At 41.5% G+C, this 20,572-nt stretch overlaps 3 protein-coding genes and 1 non-coding gene across 6 annotated transcripts; 3 read left to right on the top strand and 1 right to left on the bottom strand.

Annotated features, from left to right (window-relative positions):
- Positions 1 to 72, bottom strand: trnae-cuc (transfer RNA glutamic acid (anticodon CUC)). The gene has a single exon. It is a non-coding gene; the product is annotated as a tRNA-Glu (tRNA).
- Positions 73 to 204: 132 nt separating this feature from the next.
- LOC133973404 (nuclear receptor coactivator 7) lies at positions 205 to 14,060 on the top strand. Of its 3 annotated transcripts, none has more exons than XM_062411243.1 (17): positions 205 to 272; positions 1,137 to 1,304; positions 5,124 to 5,281; positions 6,974 to 7,044; positions 7,154 to 7,261; positions 7,350 to 7,451; positions 7,978 to 8,100; positions 8,469 to 8,653; positions 9,013 to 9,167; positions 9,296 to 9,886; positions 10,056 to 10,227; positions 10,393 to 10,540; positions 10,704 to 10,829; positions 10,939 to 11,091; positions 11,800 to 11,895; positions 11,985 to 12,058; positions 12,183 to 14,060. In XM_062411243.1, exons 2-17 carry the CDS (start codon positions 1,267 to 1,269, stop codon positions 12,316 to 12,318), a joined length of 2,436 nt encoding a protein of 811 aa, XP_062267227.1. In that variant the 5' UTR covers positions 205 to 272; positions 1,137 to 1,266; the 3' UTR covers positions 12,319 to 14,060. The 3 variants fall into 3 exon arrangements, with proteins under 3 accessions (XP_062267227.1, XP_062267228.1, XP_062267226.1); XM_062411244.1 differs by lacking the exon at positions 205 to 272 and adding an exon at positions 529 to 671 and having other exon boundaries at positions 9,046 to 9,167; XM_062411242.1 differs by lacking the exon at positions 205 to 272 and adding an exon at positions 529 to 671.
- A 558-nt stretch (positions 14,061 to 14,618) lies between these two features.
- On the top strand, positions 14,619 to 16,987 carry LOC133973825 (adenosine 5'-monophosphoramidase HINT3-like). Its single transcript, XM_062411890.1, has 5 exons — positions 14,619 to 14,756; positions 15,277 to 15,394; positions 15,967 to 16,036; positions 16,328 to 16,454; positions 16,807 to 16,987. The coding sequence occupies exons 1-5, from the start codon at positions 14,664 to 14,666 to the stop codon at positions 16,984 to 16,986; spliced, it is 588 nt and encodes a 195-aa protein (XP_062267874.1). The 5' UTR covers positions 14,619 to 14,663; the 3' UTR covers position 16,987.
- A 162-nt stretch (positions 16,988 to 17,149) lies between these two features.
- On the top strand, positions 17,150 to 19,174 carry LOC133973826 (adenosine 5'-monophosphoramidase HINT3-like). Its single transcript, XM_062411891.1, has 5 exons — positions 17,150 to 17,289; positions 17,371 to 17,488; positions 17,636 to 17,705; positions 18,114 to 18,240; positions 18,783 to 19,174. The coding sequence occupies exons 1-5, from the start codon at positions 17,215 to 17,217 to the stop codon at positions 18,828 to 18,830; spliced, it is 438 nt and encodes a 145-aa protein (XP_062267875.1). The 5' UTR covers positions 17,150 to 17,214; the 3' UTR covers positions 18,831 to 19,174.
- Positions 19,175 to 20,572: the final 1,398 nt, after the last annotated feature.

Genomic DNA, 20,572 nt, shown 5'->3' with positions numbered 1-20,572 from the left:
TTCCCTGACCGGGAATCGAACCCGGGCCGCGGCGGTGAGAGCGCCGAATCCTAACCACTAGACCACCAGGGACTGTTGCTGCCAGAGGTAACACGTACCATACTTAAATCCATTCTTAACGAGCCGACGTATCGTTAACTGAGCGTAGCATGCTAACAGCTAAAGAGAAGCAGGTGGGGGGCTGCTGTTTGGTTTAACAGCGCACGCCACCAACAGAGGGCGCAGTGAGGGGATGTTTCATTTACATGTCCACCTCCTAGGATGCAAGTCAGGTATGTGCGCAATTTGAGCAGCTTGTACGGAGAATGTAGCGTTTAAATGCATCGTCGGGATTCCACATCTGTCTTACGCCAGACTATACGAATGCTTTATTTTATCCGGCGAGTTGGGCCGTGTAGGAAATCGTCTTCCTCATCCCCAGCAGGTCGCTATTGTCTTGTAAACAAAAGTCGCTAGCTTAGCAGCGTTAGCATCAGCTGGGGGGGACTGGACCTTGCTCACCGTGCGTGTGTTTGCTGAGAGCCGTCGCCAGCGTTAAACCCAGACTGGTTTCACGTTGGCACCAACTTTAGTGTTTTTATCAGGACCGTGCAGGAGAGTCTGGAAACTGCTCTATGGCCCGGCTAATTGAGGATCCTGCAAACTGCCACCATCTGACTGCAGCTAGCTTGGTAGGGCTAATCAGATTTAGCCCTTTCCCACTGTGGTAAAAGCCATTTAGTTATGCAACACTTCGAGGTGACACGCGGGTGAAGTGTTTTCGCCCACTGTCCTATGGGGCGTGTGACATGCGAGCGGTCCCGGTGTTGCACCAGCTAGCTGATAGCGTAGCCTGCGTGTTTACATCCAATAACAAACCGACTGCCGTGTTTAAAACACGTGCTCACTGTTGCATTAAACTGGAGCAGATGTGTTTGTTTTTGTCCTCCACAGCAAGGGGATGCATTTTTTCCTTCCTGTTGCCTTTTGTCAGCAAGAGACTCGGCCTGACATGCTTTTCATCGCCCTCCACTTAGGCTGATGAGGCTTCACCGTCACTTATTGGGCTTTTGCAGAGTCCATTGTGTGTTGCTGAGGGAGGAGGCACCTGGTGAGCCTGCTAATCTCTTCCCCCCATCTGCTTCTCTCCTCTGCAGAACAAGAAATAGGTGGTGATCTTCCCAAAGTTGTGTCTTTTTATTTTTGGCCTCGACACAGAGTGGGTGGGTAGGTGTGTGTTTTTGCATGGATGGACCTGACTGCATGCATGTCTAGGAGCCTGGCCTGATGGAAAAGAGAGACAGGAAGCCGGGATACTTTGCCAGGTAAGGGATTGTTTCTGTGCGTGGATTTGATTTGGATTTCATCACTCGCCTGCTTTCAATTGTGTTTGTTTTTCATGTAACTAATGTGAAGTCCTGGCATGTAGGTCCTAATAAGTTCTTAACCACCATATTATATGGGATTGTTTGCAAAATAATATCAATCAATCAATCGATTGCACCATATCAGAGTTCCAGCTGACAAGTATCCCAATACCATAATCAATTAATCAATCAATCAATCAGATTTTACTTGTATGTTCCATATTCACAAACCCAAATTTGTCTCATAGGGCTTAACAATGTATGACATCCTCTGGACTAAACCCTCAAATAAAGTGAGGGAACACTATCCCCCCAAAAAAGTAACAGCTAGGGGGAAAAAAGCCAGAACTATCAGAGAGAGCTGCAAGTGAGGGAGGAATCCCTCTGCAGAGTGCAACAGAGGACATCAATAAAAACATTTACAACATTCACGAGGAAAGACCGTGACTAGCAGAAATGGAGAGGTGCATCAATGTTTAATGTATTTGTACAAAAACAAAATGTCTGACAGAGATAAGTGTGGGGGAGGCATGAGAAGTAGATCAGCAGTAACATTTGCACCGATAGCAGTATTGCCAATTTGCTAGTAACATTAGTGTACGTGGGCATGCACATTGAATATCTAATAAATCTAGTGGAAAGACTGTTTTTGTCAAATTTTGGTATTTATTTCTTAGCCCATAGATTACGTGGTGAAGTGTTGAGTCTAAAATCTTTCTATAAAAGATCCTTTCTTTGTGCAGTGCTTTTTGAAGCGATACTTTTTCCCCCCCATTGTGCTGCACTCTCATTAGTGCCTTGACGTCCTGTTGTCGAGGTGCATTAACTCATTAGTAATTTCCGTGTTTTTGAATCATGGACGGGCTATTAAGTCGCCTGCACGTCTCTTAGCTGCACCCACTTCATACAGCCTCGATTCCTCCTGCGTCAGTGTTCCACTCACATGTCACGACCCACTGGGACGGCGCTGACCTTAAAACTGGATCTCTGTGGAGTTGTGAAACACGAGAGCGGGGACTGAGTGTGGAAAGAGGCTTGTCACAGCTCCGGTGTGTAGACGGAGGAGAAAGCACAATCTCTCTGACGTCTGCACGAATGACCTGCTGCAGGTGACGAGTGACAGAGGATGAACAGGATTTAGTGGTGGTCTTTAATGCGATATGATTCGAAGGTGTCTAAAAATCTGCCTGATTTTTATCCATCCTGTCTTGACCTGACCAGTTGGTTTTTAGGCTTTCAAATGGGTGGGGTTTCTCCTTTAAAAAGCATCTAGGTAAAGGAATGAAATGTTGCCAAAACTGGACACACAAGTAAATGAGTGGAAAAGCATTAGGTGAATATGCTGCAGTAGCAAAGATGTTGACAATGGACTTGATGGATGTTGTGAGTGGTGCAGCCTAATGGGCTTCAGTCTTTCTTATTATGTCTCAGGTTTCTGGCTCAGGCTGCCATGACAGGCAGCTACAAACCTGCAATATGTCTTGTGTCTATTTCCCTAATTTCATTGGCTTGTGCTAGAAATATTCCATTATGGAAGGAAGTGACTTTGTAATTTCATCGCCCCCTCTGATTATTAGATCAGCAGTGTATTCGATTTTAATAGGATTCAGGATTCCGACAAAGAAAATGGGGCCAAACTGTGGAAGTGAGCAGCAGAACAACCGTAGAACCATAGCTGACCACATGAGATTTCTGCAGACCTCTGCTGTTTTAAAGACAGCCATGTTGTGCCTGTATGGACAGAGAGGATGTGTCAGGAAGGAAAATAAAGCTTATCTCACACCACAGCTACTGCTTTAACATGTAGCCTGACTGCTGCTAGCAACATATGGTGCCTTGCTTCCTGACATGTGGAAAAAAGGTCATTTAGAGGCACATATATATTGTATAAGACATATGAGACTTATCTGAACTTAATTTAATTTTTACAAGGTTCATTGTTTCAAACGACTGAAAGTCAAAATATTAATATTGTTTTACAAAGAACATCAGAACTAAAGATGAGTGTAAAATAAAACAAGTGATTTCACATTCAATGCATTGATATCCAGAAAGAACTACATCAGAACACAAAGTCATAAGGCTACGGCCAATATTATGAATTGAAAGAATATGTTGCAGCTTTACATTTGTTAAGAGCAGATTGCAGACACACACACACTCAACACACACACTTTGATAAGGATGAGGGTACTCGGAGACACAGAGTCCCTGCGTATGATGTATTTGTTGCCGTGGTGATTTCACTAGTGACGGCTTAAAGGCTGTTGAGAAAAATCACACGTGAGCGTGGCCATTGTTCATCACAAGATATGAAGGAGACGCTGAAACAAAGAGCAAATCCAAAACTGTGTCTCGTCACACTTATCAGTATTTTCAATCTGAGATGTTCCACCATGAAGCCTGGTGTGTGCCATTACAAATACGGGTGTAAAATAAATGCTGCAATACAGAAAAGGAACGGCCTCAAAACAACAGTTAATCTGTCATGGTGTGTCCCAGTCTGGATGACAGTGTACTTGGGAATCTGCGATGGTGATTTTGTGACATTTAAAAAATGTCACCGGCATAAATCTTATCCCTCCACCATATAACACGAAACGAAATCTATAATAATTTTGTTTCTGGAGCAGAATTTCAAAAGGTATCTGGAACTTTGTCATGTAACTTCACTCTTTTGTTAATCAGATAGTGAAGTGGTGCCTTTTCAAATTGTGTGTTTTACTGGGATGATGTGTCCCCTCCTAATGAATCATTATGCCAGGAACGGTTAAGGTTCAGGTAGAACAGTGAGTAAGGAGAGCGTGATTTGGGAGACTCTCAGAAATTTCCCCTGCAGTGAAACAGAATGCCGCGTTTGGGAATGCATCTGCAGATTCTTGAGCTCGCTGCCAGATGTGCGTCGCATCCGTTAAAGTGGGAGACTGACCTGAGGCAGTGGGAGAGGCCCGAGCTCTGTCTGTCTGCAGCCTTATCGACCCAGTGCTGCTGCTCCATTAAGGCTCACAAACACTTCAGACACTTTTCTTTTCTTCTTCACCACCACCTGCCACTCACAGCCTCTGATACAGCAATTTGGGTCTATCTCAACCGAGCGTACTCGCATCCACACTCAAGGTTTCAGTGGGTCTCACAGAGGGTGCAATATTCTTAAGTGCACCACTAGAATGTAGTTCCACCGCCCCTGCACTGCAGTGTTCCCCCCTCGGTGAACCTCAACAGGGTCTGGAGACGCCATTACATAATTCTCCTTACCTAACAATGATTAAACAGGAGGGGGGGGAGTCAGGGAGGAAAATACAGCTGACTCTGCAAAGAAAAGAGAGAAAAAAAAGCACAATGTTGTAACAACATCAGAACTTGGACAGAAGATTTAAACTCACAACTGGAGTCTGTTACACTTTAGACAGTAAACAAGCATGTGGAGCCTGGTGATTGAAGATAATGGTGTATTGAAAAATCTATGTAGAATGGCAACAACATTGTGAGAGGAGAAAAACAGATAAAAAGCCCATTGTGGAGCTATATTCTTTTTCCATTGCATTACCCAGTATACTAGAGATCACAATAAGCACATTTAACTGGTTAAGATTGATCTGAAAGCAGTTTTTATTCTAAACATGTGCACACGTTCATTCTTATTCTATGTTGATACGAGCCGTGAGTGAGTTCTCACTGCACGAGCTTAAACAAAGGTGACCAGATGTCCGTCTACATTGCTGTATTTTGATATCCTATATTGTGTGGATGTAAACAAATCCTCCTCCGTCCCATCAGGCTGAAGAGGCGGCGGCAGCTCAAGCAGAACCAATCAGACAAGAATGTGAATGAGCAGGGCCCGGCGATCATCTCCTGTCCAGGCGTCCCACTTGTCGGTGACCCCGTCAAGAAGACGGACCTGCAGAGAACCGCAACAAAACCGGCCGCAAGCTCAGGTAAGACCTGCTTCCAAAAACTCACCACAAAAACAACTTGAAATGCAATGGTACTCAGTAGAGCCCAGACCTCCATCAGGGCCCAATAGTTCCCTTAAATCCAATTCATTTGCACCAAACTACACACACTCAATGAGTCATAATTCTTTCATCCAGATCCATGAACATTCCATGGGGAAATTGTGAAATCTCCAAAAAACAAAAACAAGACATCGTGCAATGTCGAAGAAAGTGATGGAAAATTCCTGGATCCACCTCCATTGTCTGGTCCAAATTTAAAGGGTTATTTTATTAACCATGGTTCATCCTTTCGCCACTTTTCAAGAGAACATAACTTCTGCCATGGAGGTAATAAATGGCAAGTTGAGTAAACTGACCTCACCCTGAAGCTTGTAATTGAATTCATATACTTATAAAGCTACAGGGTAGGGCTGCGCGACATGACTTCAAATCAATATCACAGTTATTTTCAAACTTTAACCTTGATTACGATTAATGAATTATTATTTAGTACCAGGGCTGCAAAGGTCGCACGGTAAAACCCCTGAAAGTAATAATGAAGTCAGACGTATTCTCGTCAAAGTATAATTATTTCGTTGTCTTAGAAAAAACTGTTTTTCTCCCTTTTAACTTCTCCTTTTTGGACAGGCAACACTTTACAGTGGTGTGGTTGGTATTATGTCAGTGAAACAATCTCAGCAGTTTCAAACAGGAAGTCACATAACCCTTATCCTCTGTTGTCTAACAGCACGTGACGACATTATAACCACTGTGCTGTGAGAACTAAGAGTCCAAGTGTTAAAAGACAAGTCAAACACTATCGTGTCCTTAATTTCTGCATCAAATGATAGAAAATCCAAGTTGAGACATTGGCAGTTTTAAACATAATTCTTGTAGCTGAAGGAAAATATATATGTATTATCTCTATATTCGCTGTATATTAGTGGTCCCAGTCCAGTTTAAATTCATTGATGAAGTTCATGCCAGTGTCCCTTGTCTGTAAGGCTCAGTACAATATCGAGACCAGGAGAGTGGTTGTGTGATGCTTAGTCATGGCCTCTGTTTCCATGGGGGAGCAGCAGTGTAATGAGACAGCAGGGAGTGGTGCTAACGGGTCCTCTGCTCTTGGCAAGAAGAAATGCTGACTGTGCACACTCACTACTACAAGGGTCAGATTGTGTGTGTGTGTGTGTGAAGCTATAAGGAAATCCCTGGATTATACACAATAGATGCTAGTGTGAGTCTGAGAGGGACATAATGAAGACATGTAGTCTTCTCTCAGGAATACTTCTTTACCTTCACCAGGGAGGTTGTAAGGTTTCTGTCCATTTGTCTGTCAGCAGGATTACACAAAATTACTGAACTGATTTCCATAAAATGTGATGTGTGATGCGCCAAGAAAGAACCTATACAATTCTTGGCGTCAATCTGGACAAAGCAGAGGCAGTTCTTATACATTCTGAGATTGTCACCACTTTTAGAGAACAACTTATGGCTCTTCATGAAAAATAGGTTCATTTACGTAACTGACATCCGAGTGTGGGAAATTTGGTGCAGCTTGATTGAATTAAAGGGGACTGCTGGGCTTTGGTGGAGTTCTGCATTCCTCTGAGAGCTAGTTCCCTATAATGTTATCATCGGGTCGATATCATCCTCCATTTGCAAAATCTTGAATTCTGTTTTGTCTCTCAGACGATGGCTGCAAAAGTAAAAATCCGACAAAGAAGGAGAAGAGGGGTCCGCCGGGGACGGTGGAGTTCATCGTGAGTAACATTCCACCGATATCACACTTTGAGCGTGTTTCTGACTGACTCACAGAAACGTCATTGTTCATGTAGTATTTACTCAGTGGAGTTTGTCGTCTTGTTCCAGGTGGGACCCGATGATTCGCTCAACAGCATCGCTCTCAGGTTCAACATCACCCCAAACAAACTGGTCCAGCTGAACAAGCTCTTCTCCCGCAGCGTCTACCCCGGACAGGTGAGAACACTGCCGCCCCGTTATTCTGCTTCAGTCTCTGCTTCACCCATCTGACTGGCTGATCGTTGGTTGTTTGTCCCCGCTACAGAAGCTGTTTGTCCCTGATGAGAGCCAATCAGAAACAGACTCAACGTTTCAGAGCTCATCTCAGCCCACATTCCCACAAGGCCTCTCTGACAAACCGTCACATGTAAGTGGAAAAACAGATTATTTTGTTTTGAGAACGTTATGTTGTAGTTTACAGTGGCAGTGTTGAGCCAGGGAATTATCGGTCTCAATATTCACGATAAACTATCCAACATTAGTTTGCAAAAATGCCCCATTAACATTTTATATAAACCATAGACATTAGGTCATACTGGTACAGATACTTTATCAGAGGTAATTAAAGCAATTAATTTAGTTCAGGATTGGTTAAACATTTGCGTACCAGCCTGAAGTCCTCCACAGCTGCAGCAGGTTAGGTTGTGGCTTGACCCACTTTACTGCACGACTTTCCCCCGCTCTCTGTCCCCCTCTCGTGCTTAAATTCTGTCCTTTCAATAAGGGACAAAGTGCCCCAAAAACCACCAACCTTGAACAGTCTTTTCACAACACTGAAAAGGTTCAAACAAAATGGAAAACGACATAGTCATTATGTTTTTAATACAAGCTTTACCAGAGAAATACATCATATCTCTGAACTGTTTGCGTGTTGCTTCTTTTATGTCCATCAGGATGGCAAAAACTCTAGATCAGCGAAGTCCATCCGGCGGGAGCTCTCCCCAAATTCAGAAGACGAGAGTCCGTCCACGGTTAAATTCATCAAGATGAGCTGCAAGTACTTCACTGATGGCATGGTGAGCTCCTGAGAAACACAGTGATGTCCCGCGATGCTGATCCTCCTGATGAAACAACTCATTTTTGTGGATCGACAAAATCAATCAATGTTAAATGTTTTAGTTATTTAGGTTTTGCAGTGGGAAAGAATATGCCAACCTTGATTTATACATCTCAGATCATAGAATTTGTAAAATTGTGAAAGGAATAATGTTATCTTGTGATTAAGTTTAACCTTATCTTTTGAATTTGATCAACTAATACAAACCTTATGCGTGTTAGTATGTGAATCGATTGATGATAAATATATCGACCTAATTCAAATCTTTCCCAGGAGGAATTACTCTTTTATTTTGGTAATTATTGACCACGGATCTGTGTGTTGTAGGGGGTGGTGGGGGGTGTGCTGATTGTGACACCCAACAACATCATGTTCGACCCCCACAAGTCGGACCCCCTGGTGATCGAGCACGGCTGCGAGGAGTACGGCCTCATCTGCCCCATGGAGGAGGTCGTCTCTGTTGCGCTGTACAACGACGTGTCACGCATGAAGCTGAAAGATGCCCTGCCATCGTAAGAGCCCGCTAACCCTAACCTTTCTTTTCCAACTGTTTGTATCAAACCCCTTTTGATTTCTGGAACTTTTCACACTTTCCTCTTTACCACCACTTATCTTTTTATGATGCATCGTGTCCAGAGAGAGATCCAAGTTAAAAAAAAAAGCTCTCTGATTCTACTTGTTATTTCACTCCATTTGTTTTCAATTATTTGCTGTCGGTCATCATATTTGTTCATTTTGTTTTCTTTGAGTTCTTCATCATTTTGGTCATTTTTAATTTCTGTTGGACCTGTCCCCCTTTTTGTGTTTTTTCTCTTTTCATTTCCATCCCTCGTTTGCTGTGCGGTGTGTGTGGTGCCCGGTGACCCCACAGAGACCGACCCCAGGATCTGTGTCCTGTGTACAGGCCCGGTGAGTGGGAGCATCTGCTGTCAGAGAGGGAACTGAACCCCTTCAGCCGGTACGAAGCTCTGGATCCAAAGCGACCAATCGTCCTGGACGAGATTGAATCAACGATCTCCGACACTGGTAATATCACGTCAACCAGTTCCCAAAATGATAGTTTTTATGGGTTACGTCTTTTAACAACATTTCGTCTTCTGTGTTTTTATTAGTTTTGACCTTAAAAAAAGCTTGATTCATCTTCTCATTCCCAGTGAGTGGAGAAGGAGATGAGACAGAAAAGTCTCCGTCAGATGAAGGATTCACAGAGTTGGAGCAGACAGTCAATGGAAGCACTGAAGAAGCTGAGGGAACGTCCTCCAGAACATCCAGGGCTGTCAGTGGGGACCAACAGAAACTGAGAGGACCCGGCTGCTCCGACCGAGGAGATTCTGAAGACAAGCCGGTGATGGCTCAAACTAAAGGGAAACTTGATGATGAAGAGGATGAAGGTGTAGCTCAGAATGGCTCCCTCGAGGATGGAGAGTCCATACAATCCTCCTCAGAGACTGAAAAACAGGGGGACCTGCTTGATAAACCTTCAAACCAAGAGGCTACCGAAACCAAAGATACAAAACCTCAAGGGACAGAGGAGCTGCTAAACAGTGTAGATGATGAAAAACTCAGCACAGCGGTGGACCAAAGCAGCAGGCTGAGTCTGACCGAGGCTGCAGAGGGTTCTAGGAGCTCGGGTCCAGACAGACCAGCTGAGGGGGCTGAACTCGGTGAGGAGGAGAGACGGAAGAAAAGCTATGAAGCAGAGGTCAAGTCGTGGTTGATGGCACGGATGCAGGCTCCAATAGAAGGTAGGAATTATAATACAGATATTTAATCCATGAGTAGATAACCACAGTTCCTGTGGTTCTTTTTTCAAGGTGGATCCTGGTGACTTTGCTGACTCCTGGTGGTAGTATGATATAAGTCACTGTGACAGTGTGGCCTGAAACTAACCGACTTTTCTCTTATTCTCTAAAGACATGCTTTTTTCATCAGAGGAGAAGAGTAAAAACCCTCCCATGTTCCTCTGCTTCAAAGTGGGAAAGCCAATGAGGAAGTCCTTCGCTATTGGGATGACATCTGGTCCTGCCCATTCCTTTGGCAGCCGTGGAAAGCAGCCGGAGTATTGGTTCGCTGTGCCGCAAGAAAGGTGAGTTATCACTCTCAGGCTTAAATTAATAAAAACTATAAGAATATGAAATGTCTGTGGCCTGGTTGCTTTTGAATCCTGCAAAAATCTACATGTCAAAAACAGCTGAATTCTCTGTCCTCTCTTATGCTCTGTATACGTTTTGTGTGTGTATGTGTGTTTCAGAGTGGACCACCTGTACGCGTTCTTTGTGCAGTGGTCTCCAGATGTGTATGGGAAGGAGGCTCGAGAGCAGGGCTTCGTTGTGGTGGAGAAAGACGAGCTGGACATGATCGATAACTTCTTCAGTGACCCTGCATCTTGCAGCTGGGAGGTGAGCTGGGCAGAAACGGCCTGTTGGTCAATATGTTGCTGATTTTGAGTAAAAGCAGCAAAAATCTGTTTCCATGCACTGCTTTTTAATGAGCCTGCAATACAGTCTTTGTCAATGATTTCTCTCAAATATTGACTCACTCATGCACTTGTTTTGCGTCCAGATCATCACTGTTGATGAGGCGAAGCGCAGGCAGAGTTTTGGCAGCTATGACGGAGACCTGTCTGTGGAAACACTGACCATACTCAGTGAATCCAGTGACCTGCTGCAGGACACACACATCGAGAAGGTAAATAGAAAGAGTAACCCACTTATTGATTTAAAAAAAACATTATTAAAATTCAAGTAATATAACATGCGACACACTAGTCAAACACAATAATGTGTTTGCTCTCCAGCTTTCCTGTCGCCTGCCAGCCCGTGTACAAGGTTACCCCTGGACACTGGCCTACAGCACTGTGAAACATGGGACCAGCCTCAAGACTCTATACAGGAACCTGGCGATGGTGGACAGTCCGGTACTGATGGTCATCAGAGACATGGACGGACAGGTAGATACCGTCCACGTGGATTTACTGTGTATAGACCACCTGGGGCTCAGTTGCTGATGGTAGAGAAGGAGAACAACAGTTATGTGCAACAGGCACTGATCATCATTCTGATTTCATCTTTCTCTGGATCCGTGTTTGAAGAGATCTAGTGTAGGCGCCACTTTTTACTAGCCCTCACTGTTCATCCGTCAACTTCATTAGAGAGTTATTAAAAGTTCAGATTAAGATTGTCAATATCAATGGACTGAAAAAGACTTGACCATGTAAAATAAACACTTTTCATTAGTGAAGATTACTCAAAAAGCTACTTTTTTAATGCCTCCCACAGTCTATGGGGAGAACCGTTCATTAGAACAAAATGTAAATTATATTTAACCAGAAATTCCGCGATTTATATTCTCAATTCATTGTTAAACCATGTCAGGGCAGAATAATTACTTCTCACACACTCTCGGAGCAACTCAAACATTTTAAGTTTGAAGAATCTAACTGTATCAAGGTTATAAACCATTTCTCACTTTGGCGACACCTAGTGGTGGTATAATAAAAATGTGTGAAAACCTGTGCAATCATGATAATTTTAAAACCTCCTGTAATCAGTTATTAAAAGATAATAATTTATAGCTGAAACAATTATGCATGTATTTTATATTCTTTTCTCAACTTCATAGTGCTCTCACTCTAAAATAATTCGGACTCTTGTCACAGATATTCGGGGCGTTCTCGACTCATCCCTTCAAAGTGAGCGAGCACTGCTACGGCACAGGAGAGACCTTCCTCTACAACTTCTGTCCTGAAATCAAGGTTCGAACAAAGTCGTAATTAAAAAGCAGCTATTAAGCTTTATTCCTTGAACAAAAAACTAAGACACTGTTTTTGCTGTTTATTTTCAGGTGTACCATTGGACAGGGGAGAATTCTTACTTTGTGAAAGGCAATATTGATTCTCTGCAGATGGGAGGCGGAGGGTAAGATCCACCAGCCCAGTAGGAAATGATACCAGCTCCCTTTAGTGACTGAGAACAAAGTTATTCCGTAATTTGAATTTCTCATTAAGTAAGTAACAACTTTGTCTTACACTTGTTTCTGCAGGGGCCAGCTGGGTCTGTGGCTTGATGCCGAGCTGTACCGAGGGGCCTCCACCAAATGTGCCACCTTCAACAATCAGCCACTCTCAGCTCAGCAGGACTTCAGCATCCACAGTTTGGAGGTCTGGACGTTTGAGTAGTGTCACCTTCTCCGTTCCAGGCACATCAACATTCACGCTGCGCTCCACGACCTCAAACCTTCAGACACCACCCCCTCCTCCTCCGAGTCTTATACGCGCCGCTTGGAGGAGAAACCCAGCTGCTCCACAATGACACTAAATGTTCTGCGAGCGAGGACCGAAAGCTGCCTGCCGAGTTTCCGAGTTGACTGAGAATGGGTTTGACCTGCAGGGGGGTCGGTCTCATTCAATGTCTGGTTCGTCCCTCCTTCCTTCAGAGGTGGAAGTGTGTGAAAAAAGCTGCCTTAGATGTGAGTAGCAGGCCCCTGCTTTCCCAGCTTGCTTTCTGTCTCCAAACATAATCTGATGAGGAGAGAAGGAAGAGGAAAGCTGCTGGTGAGGCTAATCCAAAAAGAGCTGATTCTCAGCTTGTGTGAAAGAATAAGATGATCCCTAATTACTGTAGCTTTGTGCAGAGATAAAGGTTGACGTTTTTTTTCCTCTTTTTTTTTTATGCCAAAATGAACTTGAATTTTGAAGGAAAGTGGAAAATGCCAGGAAGGATTTTTGGATCCTCTGCTATATAATGTAGTTTTAATATTGGGAATTTCGCTGAATGCTTACGACAGTGAGTTGCACTTCCTCAGAAGCTCTTTAGTTTTTTAGATTAACCGAATGAGAATGAGTCATTGCATTCTTCTCATTGCTACAAATAAACTTTTCATTCCCCTGGGCGATTCGAAACAAGCGATGAAGCCAGGATTGGGTTTTTGTGATGACCAAATCGATTTCTTTTTTAAATTTCATGTGTTGTTAGTTTGTCTTATTTTTTAAAATATTCTCGATTTTATTTTTTACATATTATTTTATACATTGTGTTGATGAATGATTTTTTTTTTTTTTAATGGTTCTACTTTTTATAAAAATGTACCGCTCCACTTCTCTGTCTCTGATTGGACACGACAAGCACTAGATAGTCATGTTTTTATCTCTTAGATTTGTTTTTAATGGTCGTTGTTGAGAGAGTTGCAGCCAGTAAACTTTTAACTTTTGCACTACAGGACAAATTTCCCCTCCATGCTGTGTTGTGGGCCTGTGTAATTGAGCATTTCTGATGTATAATTTGTTACTGAATGTTGTTTAATCACCACAACACAAGGGAAGCTGCCTGTCCAATCACTGGTCGGTGTGGAAAAGGGGATCATCTGTTTTTTTTGGGGTTGGGTTTGCACTTGGTTATGCCACTAACTCAGAATCCACATCTACTCACATGGAAATGAAATGTTCATTTATATCCTGTGCACATGAAACAGGCTTGTAGCGCATGAACATTCAATTCTGCAAATGTCTAGCCCCCCGGCCATGTTATCCACTAACGCCAATTATCGCTTCATGTGAAAATGAGCTGTGCTGTCTGTAGCCATTCAGTGTTGTTACTGTGAATGCTCAGTAAGTATTATTTCTTGTGAATCCAAAACTGCTGTGTACTGTGATATCACTATGGATCTATTTATTGTGTTGTTATTGCAACCACATTTAAACCTAAATAAATTTAAATATATCCAAATACCATAATGGGTTGTGTTTTTATTTAACTTTTGTTTCCTATATTTGTTTTTCAGTTTTTTTTAATTACAGTAAATTGTATTGAACCTTACATAGTGGCCTTATATATATTTATGTTTTTGTAGTTCCAAAGTTTGTAGTTTTAAATCAATATCGGCTTTTGTTAACCTGTCAAATAAACTTGCATGAAAAATTCAGGTTTTTGTACTTTGTATTTGTATATGTAAAAAATTTGACTGTTAATAATTTGTATAGACGTAGAGATATAAAACTATCAAAACAAAACAACATTAACAAGAACTGAGGTAATGCATTTGAAAGAAGGAAACACCAAAAGCAGGTAAGAAGTAAAAAGGTGAAAGATCGAATGTATTAATAAGATATGTGCCTAAATGATGAATAGAACTAAGAGGAAGAGGAATAAAGAAGCAATTATAAAAAGTTAGATATCAAAGTGAAAGCAATTCAGAGAAAGTAAATTAGTAAATAAATAACTAGATCTATGGGTGGATGCTATCTTCATCTTGATTTGTTTACTATTCTTTATCGTAATTTGTGAGTCATACACCAGCTTTTTGGTAACTGACAGTTAATACCAATAAAAAGTTTAATTTTATCAACGTAGACTGAACTTGTTTGCTTCTAAAATTTATATTTCATTAAAGTAACAAGTGTCACTGAGCTGAAACCTCCACAACCACTGTTTGATATGACTTTCATCCATCTTCGCAGACATAGACGATCTTCGTCCGCTGTGTTTCCTGGACGGAACCTTTATATATACAGTCTATGGACGGAACATGGCGAGTGGAGAATCGGACACTGTCGCTGAAACCTGTGTTTTCTGTTTAATCGCCAACAATCAGGACAGAGAAACGGAAATTATCTCAGAGGTACGAACTTTTTAGATCCAAGTAAAGTGACAAAGCTTTCATCGTGACACAGGTTTGGACAAGTAATCATCCGCAGTGTGAATAGAAAGTGAAGTTGTTTATTGATTAAAAACCCTAACTCATATGTTATGTCATATTAGTCTATAGAAGCTAAACGTGTGATTAAAACTACAGACTATATTATGTCAAGATAAACATCCATCGATATTGATTAATATCAGGATAAATGTCATTTTTTTATGTTTTAAGATAGATTTTTGCTCCTGAGCGAAGGTAGTGGTTTTACATTCTTCACCAGTAGAGAATGATTATCGTTATAACAGTTTTATTTTATTTGAAATTCACCGTCTCACGCAGGTTATACAAGTTAGTTCCTCTTGTGGTAAGTACCCAGGAAGTGATAAAATTACAGATGGGATACTGATTTTGTATGTGTGTATGTGTATGTGTATGTATGTGTGTGTGTGTGTGTGTGTGTGTGTGTGTGTGTGTGTGTGTGTGTGTGTGTCTACATTCACAGAACAAGTGGATGGTGTGTTTCAGGGACATTTACCCTGCTGCTCCTCACCACTACCTAGTTGTACCCAGACAGCACATCCACAGCTACTTGTCGATGGACAGCGGACACATCGGCTTCAGTCAGTTAACTATAATCTGTTTGTTTGTTTGTGTTTTTTTTTTAATTTGTTGACGGGTGAGACTAAATCTGCTAAACAGATGAGAATGGGGCCTGAGAAGAAGTCATTACATTTAGTGTGGATGTGGATGAAGGAACTGATCCAGGATTTTGTTTTGTTTTGTTTCTCAAAAAATGTTTGATGGCAAATAAATAATGTAAACATGTTATTATTTTAACCATAAAGTTTAACATTAATAACTGTAAAGAAACAAATTTATTACACAATTACAGCTACATAAACAGATACCTACATATAAAAAAAAAAATTCTGTGTCATGTCAGCTAATTTGGTCCATCCCCTCTTTGGATAACAGGAGGGAATTTTAATTAAGAAAATAAATATATTTTTTCTGTGAAATTTAAACATAATTGTACATCTTTTCTGCGATGTTCATTCTTTTAAATGAAAGAATGGATATTGGTACATATTGACAAACATAGAGGCCGGTACCACTGTCTGTGAAAGGCTCATACCAGGTTAATATGATCCTGTCTAATCAGAGCTTTACTGACGAGTCCTGTCTCCAACAGTTGAGAGGATGGCTGAAATGGGGAGAAATGTACTTCGAGACCAAGGGATCACTGATATGACGGACACAAGGTGGGTGGAGACAGCTAGAGTGTGTGTGTTACTTCATTCCAAATGAACACAAAGGGTGAATACATACTTTTGCTTTACGTATTTTAGATGAATATGATACCTTTAAATGCATGATGAACCTTTAAACTCAAAACGAATTTAATCTGTATGAGTGAAACTTTGGAAATTTGACTGAAATTCAAAGTCTGCTCTCTGCTGAGGTTTTTCATTCCTCCTCTGGAATCTTAAAAGCTGCACTTTGACTTGCTCGTCAATTTGCTGATAACCATGCTGATGTGTTCGGCTTCGCAGGCTGGGTTTCCACGTACCGCCCTACATCTCAGTGGCTCACCTCCACCTCCACGTGCTCGCCCCCAGCAGCCAAATCTCAGACGACATGATTTATAAATTCATACCAGGGACCAGCTCTTTTATTGCCGTGAGTACACACTCCCGGAAATGGGTTGTGCAAATTTACAAACCCATTTATACGTGTGTGTATGTATTTTATACTTTTTGTTTGTTAGGTTTTTTGAACAATTTGACTTCCATATATGTACTCATTAGCATACCTGCTATGTTTGAGGTTGCTGTATTTCTCATGGAAACAATAACAAAGCATGATTAAAAAATGGTTATTAGTAATAATAGTACTGATGATAATAAAGATGATAATAAATGCTAGGCCAACGTTACGTAAATGCAGATACTGGGCTATATTCAGTAACTTCAGCCTATGTCTGTATTTATCTTTCTAGGCTGTGGTTGAGTAAATTAATTTTTCTTTGCAGGAAGAAGATCTATGCAAAGAGCTACGGAAACATTCTTCACCACTGCGGAAAGCTGAAAGGCATTTAAAGATGATTAAAGAACGTTTATTACTGTATTTCTACCTGTTTGTTGTATGGTTTTTATGGAACACAGATTATTTAAGAATACAGGATGCACCACGTATGCATACGGTCATTTGAAATAGTTTTGGTGAGAAAGGTTCAATGAGGCAAAAAGCTGCGGGTGTAAACATCTTCTTGATGTCTGACATTGTTTGGAACTCAGAAGTTTGATTTTACGTGGTGTCCATAAACGCAGCCGTGGACAGGCTCTATGGCCTGTATTTCCGCTGACGTCACAGCAGCAACAGACACGCCCAGCTGATTCACTTCGACCTGAGTGAACAATCAGACTTTTAAAAACCAGTCATGGAGTCTGAGGAGGACGTCTGTGCCTTCTGCCGCATCAGGGACACCGACACGGACACAGAGATCCTGCTGAGTGTAAGTACAGACACTGCCGACAACTTACTGACACGCTCCACAACATCTGGACCCACCCTCACAACGTCTGTCCCCGAGCAGGACGAGCAGCTGCTCTGTTTCCGGGACGTGAAGCCTGGAGCCACTCATCACTACCTCATCGTTCCCAGGATGCACATCGACAACTGTAAAGCTCTGCAGGGAACCGACGTCCCGCTAGGTCAGTGGCGGTTCTAGCTTATACAGACACTGAATCAATATCAAGTTTCTACTAAAAAGCAAAAGTGTACAAGATGATCATTTTACTCTCTTTTTGATTATTTATTAGTTTGTATGAATGGGCCATATTTGCTGTGTTTGTTGATAGTGGAGCAGATGGAAAACATGGGGTGGAGGATACTGGAGAAGAATAAAGTCGGGGACCTGGATGACGTCAGGTGAATCCTCTCCCCACGTCTCTACCATCAAATCAATAAATGGCTCCTCGATGCTGCATCAGCACTTTACAAACCCAAAGCAATAACTACCACTGAATTTTACTGTGCTCAGTATTTGACACGTAGCTTTTACTCTCTGGACATCCTATTCTATTTCCACAAGTTCCACAGATGCATGTTGGGTTTTTATGGGATGGGGTGGTTTGTTTATTTTCTTGTCTTTTGTTATGCTGCGATTGTTGTCTCGTCTGGGGCACACTGAGGCTAATTCCAAACAACTGCCTTGTGTGACAATAAAGTATTGAATCTTGAATCTGTGCTGAGATCATCAAAGTTTTATTTTGTGTCACTATAGTGAACTGCTTCCAATTTACAAAGTTCTTTCGACCCCACGTTGAATCTGTGCAGGATGGGTTTTCATATTCCTCCGTTCTGCTCCGTCCCACACCTCCACCTCCACGCTCTGGCTCCAGCCAGTAAGATGAGCTTCAAGTCACAGCTGCACTACGGGCCACAGTCTCACTGGTTCATCACAGTGAGTGTTTCTGTTCTGTATCGAAGCCGGAAGCTGCCAACCAAAATATCATTTATTTACTTAGTGTGGCACTAACACACAACTGATAATTTATAGTAAATAAAAAAACAACCATAGTGCTTTATGATATTAGCAGTTCTATTAATCACAAAATTGGGCAGCTACAAAAAGTCCTAAATGCATAATAAAACCTGTAAAGTACATTTAGAAATCAACAATGCCCTGATGTGATTTTTTTTTATTATATCCCTAGTCATTGCAAATTGTTTAACCATTTAAAATGATTTAATTCAGAATTGAATATTTGTCACTGTAATTATCAACTCAAGATTTTTTTATAAATACCTTATAATAGTTATAAATGTTCTGTAATTGTGTATTCTCTACGCTCCTTTGATGGTTTGAAAACCCAAACTATCCTTATGATCGCTTCCTTAATTTTCACTCTGTATAAATATGATTTCTGAGAACTTTAAGTTGACTCTATCCATTGAACCAAAGTATTGTGAAAACTGTATTAGTTTTGGTTTCTGCTCCTGCAGGTAGATAAAGTGCTGTCTCAGCTGAAGACTCGCGGGAAGGTAAAATGAAGAGAAACAAAGCATCAACATTTACATGTTATTTCCTGTCATGTAGCTCTGCTCATTTTAATTTTAAATCACTTTTCTATCTGACTCAACATGTTTTTTTATTAATGAGTTTAAATGATCGGTAGTCGTCCACACTGCATGTGGATTCAGTTGGTGAAAGCTGGAAAAGGTCGACCTTTCCTTTCACCATGAAATGCCATTTGGTGTGACTATCAACACATCAATGAGGGGATAATTACATCTTATCACCTAATTATATCTGTCTGATATCTTCAGGGTTTGAAAATCCCATATTTTAAGCCATTTAATTGTTTAATAAAGGAACATTTAAAAAACCTCACAAACCTGTTGTCAGTTTTCTTTGTATCTTTGTTTGTATGAAGTATGTCAACTGCTTATACTTTTGATATCATGGTTCCTAACCTGTCTGATGCACTGCGATAAATGTCTCTTAATAATATTATATAAATTATTAAAAAAACACTCTTGAGAAGCTGCAACTCATGTGATCATCTCTGACGAAGCCTTTACACCACTTTAAAGACACTGGCTGGAGTGTTTGCAGCTGTGTACGACCCCCATTCCACACCTGATACATAGCATAAGCCACACAGCAATGTACGTTACAGTTATTTGTTATAAAATCATTTTTGCACAACTATCTGCTCAGATGTACATTAGTCCATCGACACAATATCCATTATCTATATCGTATCTTCTTCCAGTCAACAAACCAATATGTTAAAACAATTGGGCTCAACATAGGTTACGTTTTATCAATATGCTCATGTTACAACAGTTTGGTACAGAACAAGGTCTGTTCTCTCTTTTGGCCACTTGATGCCACTGGTGTATCTTCAAACTCAGAGAGAGGCCAATAGCTTTTGTATTATGGAGGTAATGGGCTCACATGCAGCAGCCGGCCTCAAACACTGACTTTAACCTTTATTGCACATTTAAAAGTGAAAAGCAGCAAAACATGATAAACGTTTACATGCTGTCATTTGCAAACAACCCATTCTTCAAACCTTGTATGCCTCTTGTGCAGTGTTGCGCAAGTTCACACCTCTCATGAACTAGTTCAAAGTTCAGTTCATACCAAGGGGCCACATCCTGGGCTGAGCGATGAGGCCGATACGGAAGTATAAAACGCTGCAGTTCACTGGGCGGCCACCTGTGGCTGGCTCCAAGAAACAGAAAGTCCCATTGACTCCTATGTTAAAATGCCCAACTTTAGAGCAGAATTAAACAGTCAACAGGTTTATGTAATAAACTACTCGTAGGGCACTTCCCCACCAGATCCAGATGGCGCTGTTGTGCAGAAAGCGCAATACATCTGTACTCTGTGGCAAAATATATTTTTTATTTTATATACAAAATAGCGTGAATGTCTGTGTGAATAAAACTTGACTCATAAGCATCATAGTCTTGTTTAGGAGTCATTTGATTCGGCCCAAGCTTAAGACTGTTGCCATGGAAACACCAATGAGCGTTAACCACACAGGCCGAAGTTAACAATGGGAGAGTGGGCGGATCTGGGGCACTTCCAGATGTGCCCAACGAAATCTGCCTTGCAACTCGACTGGTCCAAGTCATCAGGGCCTTAAAGTCATGGCCAGGTTAAACCAGTAGGGGGTCCTGGGCAGATTCATTGAATTACCTCTGTTTCGGCATTTTCCTACTAGATGTGTTATTTATCTTAATTTGCATAACATAAATTGTTGTTGAGTGATATCACAGGT

The sequence above is a fragment of the Platichthys flesus genome, chromosome 18, assembly GCF_949316205.1.
Source record: "Platichthys flesus chromosome 18, fPlaFle2.1, whole genome shotgun sequence".
NCBI classification, from domain to species: Eukaryota; Metazoa; Chordata; class Actinopteri; order Pleuronectiformes; family Pleuronectidae; genus Platichthys; species Platichthys flesus.
The sequence above is the reverse complement of the archived record's forward strand: the minus strand, read 5'-3'. Positions and strand labels throughout refer to the sequence as shown.

Bases quoted from the DNA above. Each gene is read 5' to 3' on its own strand.
- LOC133973404 (XM_062411243.1), top strand. From the start codon at position 1,267: ATGGAAAAGAGAGACAGGAAGCCGGGATACTTTGCCAG. The intron at 1,305-5,123 runs GTAAGGGATTGT...CCGTCCCATCAG, and splicing joins AAGCCGGGATACTTTGCCAG to GCTGAAGAGGCGGCGGCAGC. The intron at 7,452-7,977 runs GTAAGTGGAAAA...TATGTCCATCAG, and splicing joins TCTCTGACAAACCGTCACAT to GATGGCAAAAACTCTAGATC.
- LOC133973825 (XM_062411890.1), top strand. From the start codon at position 14,664: ATGGCGAGTGGAGAATCGGACACTGTCGCTGAAACCTGTGTTTTCTGT. The intron at 15,395-15,966 runs GTCAGTTAACTA...TGTCTCCAACAG, and splicing joins CAGCGGACACATCGGCTTCA to TTGAGAGGATGGCTGAAATG. The intron at 16,455-16,806 runs GTGAGTACACAC...TTTTCTTTGCAG, and splicing joins GGACCAGCTCTTTTATTGCC to GAAGAAGATCTATGCAAAGA.
- LOC133973826 (XM_062411891.1), top strand. From the start codon at position 17,215: ATGGAGTCTGAGGAGGACGTCTGTGCCTTCTGCCGCATCAGGGACACC. The intron at 17,290-17,370 runs GTAAGTACAGAC...GTCCCCGAGCAG, and splicing joins ACACAGAGATCCTGCTGAGT to GACGAGCAGCTGCTCTGTTT. The intron at 18,241-18,782 runs GTGAGTGTTTCT...CTGCTCCTGCAG, and splicing joins AGTCTCACTGGTTCATCACA to GTAGATAAAGTGCTGTCTCA.